This window comes from Sinocyclocheilus anshuiensis, unplaced genomic scaffold (genome assembly GCF_001515605.1).
Source record: "Sinocyclocheilus anshuiensis isolate Anshui unplaced genomic scaffold, SAMN03320099.WGS_v1.1 scaffold890, whole genome shotgun sequence".
NCBI classification, from domain to species: Eukaryota; Metazoa; Chordata; class Actinopteri; order Cypriniformes; family Cyprinidae; genus Sinocyclocheilus; species Sinocyclocheilus anshuiensis.
The window spans coordinates 76,719-80,895 of NW_015537986.1; the positions used below are offsets into that span (position 1 = coordinate 76,719).

General features: G+C 36.2%; 1 protein-coding gene across 2 annotated transcripts in view; it reads right to left on the minus strand.

Annotated features, from left to right (window-relative positions):
• The window catches only part of LOC107674460 (serine-rich coiled-coil domain-containing protein 2-like), an 82,355-nt gene that overhangs the window by 22,232 nt on the left and 55,946 nt on the right, over positions 1-4,177 (minus strand). For both annotated transcript variants that reach the window (XM_016468440.1, XM_016468449.1), the window contains exons 7-8: positions 3,371-3,451; positions 1,583-1,669 (exon numbers count right to left, since the gene is read on the minus strand). In XM_016468440.1, the coding sequence (XP_016323926.1) occupies positions 1,583-1,669; positions 3,371-3,451 (168 nt within the window). The remainder of the gene's footprint in view (positions 1-1,582; positions 1,670-3,370; positions 3,452-4,177) is intronic.

The window sequence follows — 4,177 nt, forward strand, 5'->3', positions numbered from 1 at the left end:
TGCATTCCTTTGAGCAATAAAACCAGTGATATCAGCCTTGGTTGCCATGGAACCAGAGGCCTGTTCTGCTTTCCTGAGGTGTTACGCATTTCGGGGGAAGGGTCCATAGGTCCTCATATGGCTTGTTAACTGAGGGGTGTTACAGAGTATTTGTTAAATCAAATGAAAAATTGTGTGTTTGATTGGTCCAGACGCTACAGAGGCTTGTGTCAACGTAATACAGGTGACAGGAGAATTGCTCATCTGAGCGTATGTCCGTAGTCCCATCGGCAGTAAGACCATATGGACAGCTCGCAGCCCCGAGAGACAATTTCACGCTGAACAGCATGTGCAAGACGTTCTAGAATTTCATTCTGTATTGTGTCAGACATCCAATTGTCTCTCTTAAGCAGCCATTCACGAGCTGCTGGTGACGAATGCGTACGTTCAAGCATAAGCTGCCAAAATACGCCATCACGATGAGACCGGCCTCTCACAGGCAGACCCTCTCGAGCTAAAAATTTAAGCGATCTAAAGGCCAGCTCCAAAACTGTCCTGGCAGTGTTTCGTTCTTTTGCTATCAAGTCTGAGAGCAGAGCATTTATGGGCGTGCTGTTCAATGCGGCCATTTTATTTACCGCTTCCAAATGAAAATGTGATTTCTCGTGTTCTCTGAATTTTTCTCCCGCCTTCCGCCAATTCGTAAAGCCTGCTTTCACAAATGCAGTCTACCCTTATTTGTTCATCATTAATTAGCTTCTTCTGTACGGCAGAGCAGCAAATAAAACATAAGGCTTTGTCCGTATCCTTTATATAATGAAGCCATTTCCACCTCAAAAACCAGCCTGCTTTAAAGCTTCTAACAAAGGTTTCATTTCCAAAGTGCCTCGTTGGAAAATCATAATTCATTGGCTGAAACGGTTCGTTTTCTACACCTTTAGCTGGCTCTATGTTATCTGAAGGGGAGTCCGGAGGAGAGATATGCAGGAGCTGATCAATCTCGGGTGTTGGGCTGCTGGGTCCGCTAGGTTTACTTGTCTCTGTGTTCGTGCTGGAGCTGGTTCCCTTGCTTACGTCGGTGCTCATGCTGGGGCTGGTGTGGATGCCAATTTTGGAAAGTTTTTGCTGGGATGGGCATTTAAAAAAATCGGAAATTCGCTTTTGCGCCATTATCTCCTAGTTGTAAAGTTAATCTTGTTCGCATTCTGTATAGTTCATGTGTGATACCGCGCGCCAGCATCACGTCACGTGTTTATGAGGACTATGATAGGCTAATCCCATATAGAAAACATCACAAGTAAAATTAATCATGTTTATAAAGGTAAGCGTGGGTTTATTATAGCCCACCTACAATTTACATTTCAGAGATCATTACAAATAAATTATTAAATGATAAAACTGAATAAATTTTAAATGAACAAATTTGGAGTTGCATTTGCAACCCTGTGAAAACAGGGGGTGCTGCAGCCCCCCCAGCACCCCTACTTCCCACGTCCCTGTTTCTGACTGATTTCTGCACTGACTTTAGACTGGTGTCTTTGTGATTTTTGGTTGCTGTTTGAAGTCAGTTCTCTTAAGTAAATATCTAGACTATAATACATACCAGCTGCTGGGAAAGTTCAGTGATCATCCTGTCTTTGCTTCTGAGCTCATTTCTCAGTTCTTGAACCTCTTTCAGGAGCAGCACCACCTAGAAAATAACAGAAGACAAGATAAACCTGTATCTTTTTTGGTCAATCAGAAGCTTTTTGCTTAGTCATATGCGATCAATTATTAGCCTAACATGATTATTTATTATTATTATTTGTTTTGAGGTGAGTTGGCTCTGCTGTTGGTGTATTAAATATGTAAGCTCATTTAAATAAAGCTCTTGCTTCAGTCAGAGCTGTTGGCTCAATCAGATGTCCCAATTCTCATAAACATGGCTGTTACAAACAATGTTTCAAAACAGTTATCATTAACTAAAACTATTAAACAAATTTTTGTTAATTGAAATAAAGCACAAAAAAAAGGAAATAAAGAAATAAGATATACAGATGAAAAACATAAACTAAAATAAAATTAGAAATGTTTACTAACTGAAATTAGTTTAAGTTAAAGCACTAAAATTACTCAATGGAAATAACAACAAAATTCAACAGGAAAAAAGCACATAACAAATTTACTAAAAAATTAAAGATCAAAATGAAAACGTAAATAAAAAATATAAAAAAATGATCATTCAAAATATTAATAAAAACTATAATAGCATATAAATAATACTAAAAAAACAACACTTTTATAATAAAATAACAAAATAGTTCAGTGCTAAATATGCAGAAAAGCTGATATGCTAAGCTCCATCTAAAACTACTTGAAACAGCATTTTTCTTATTTTACTAAAATTATTATGCATGTAGTTGTCATTATTTAATATTGAGAGAGTTAAAAATTGGATTACACATTGTAAAAAAAGAAAAAAGAAAAGAAAGAAACAATGACCACATAAAATACTTTCCTTTCCAAAATGAATACATTTTAATATAAATATTTGTTAATGAAAGTATATGTCCATTTGACAACTACCGTATGCACCTATCTTTCTCCATGTGATTCAAAAATAAAAATAAAAAATTGGTCCCCTTTATATTAGGTGTCTAAATACTATGTATACCGTTTTATTGTGTACAGCTTATTGTGTTCATGTTGTATTGCAAATCACTCTTGCTGCTATTGACGTGGGATACAGGTAAGGTTAAGGACAGGTTTAGCTGTATAGTTAGGATTAAGGGTGGGTTACAGGGTAGAAATTGGTTCAAAAGTGTAATCACAAATGTAATTACAGATGTTTATTACAGACGTTAATTTAAGTACAATATAAAAACATGTATGTAATAAGTACTTTGTATCAAATGATTAATGTCAATGTTAGCACATCTCAGTTAAAGACAATATAAAGTGGGTCCAACTCTTTTTTTTTTTTCCTGAAACACAGAATTAATATGACAGAGTCATGTCTTTCAAAAAACTGAGCAGCATCTCACAAGAACCAGGTTCAAAAAGATTCAAACCACATAATTAGATTGCACTCCACAGGCTTGCATGAAGACAGAACATCATAGTTTATTTCCGCTATATTCAAAATCTCACGGGGACTGTGTGAAATACCCTAAGTATGATTATTCATATTTTCTCTAATAAACTGAATAAGTAGTATTGCATTTCTATGGATGAAAAAATGATATTACGGAGCTGGAAGGATCTGGACAATTATTATTACGCTCAAAAATGTAAATATGAAATATGGCTTTAAACACATGGTTACCCTTTTGCAAACCCCACTTGAAAAAGTAAAATGTCTGAGATATAAGGAAGAACAAGAACTTTAAATAAGACAGTAACAAGCTCTTACCTTCTGATCAAGTAAAGATTGGTCATTGGATTCTGGAGTATGAGCCTCTAAAGTATCTTCAACTGAACCATCTGTCTCCATCTAAAACAAACCACATACCAAAATCAATCTTGTAGTTCTGCAGTTGAGCCATATGTTATATTGTTAAAGTTCCTCAGGGTATAGAGGTGGTTACACTAGACTTTTTTTGGTCCCACTTTATATTAAGTGGCCCTAATACCTGTGTACTTACATAGTAACTAGATGTGTACGTAGTATCTAACCACAGTGTAAGTACACTTTGGTACATATTATCTAGAGCTGTAATATTTCTGTAACTACACACATGTAACAACCCTCCGAATGGTTTGTGTAAGTACAAATGTGTAACAGGACATATATAACTACATTTTGTAACAACAATATGTATAAGAGTAATTGGAGCAATTTGATCCAGGGGGTGGAGATGGGTAGGTTTAGGGGTGGAAATGGGATCCAGGGGGTGGAAATGGGTAGGTTTAGGGATATGTAAAGTGGGAAGGGTTGGATCTCAAGTTGGTGGAGTTGGTGCACCACTGTAATACCAGTGTACTTACATGGTAACTCCTCAGGAACTGTCCACTTAATATAAAGTGTAACATTCTGGACACCAACCACAATTTATATGTAAAGCCTAACTTACTGGCCGCTGCTGTGTAACATCAGAGTAATTACATGGTAAATCTAATATAAAGTGTAACACTTTCTTTACCAAAAAGTGCTGTTAGTCCTGTTACACATTTGTACTTTCATTACCAAAAAGTGTTGTTACCAATGTCCTGTTACACA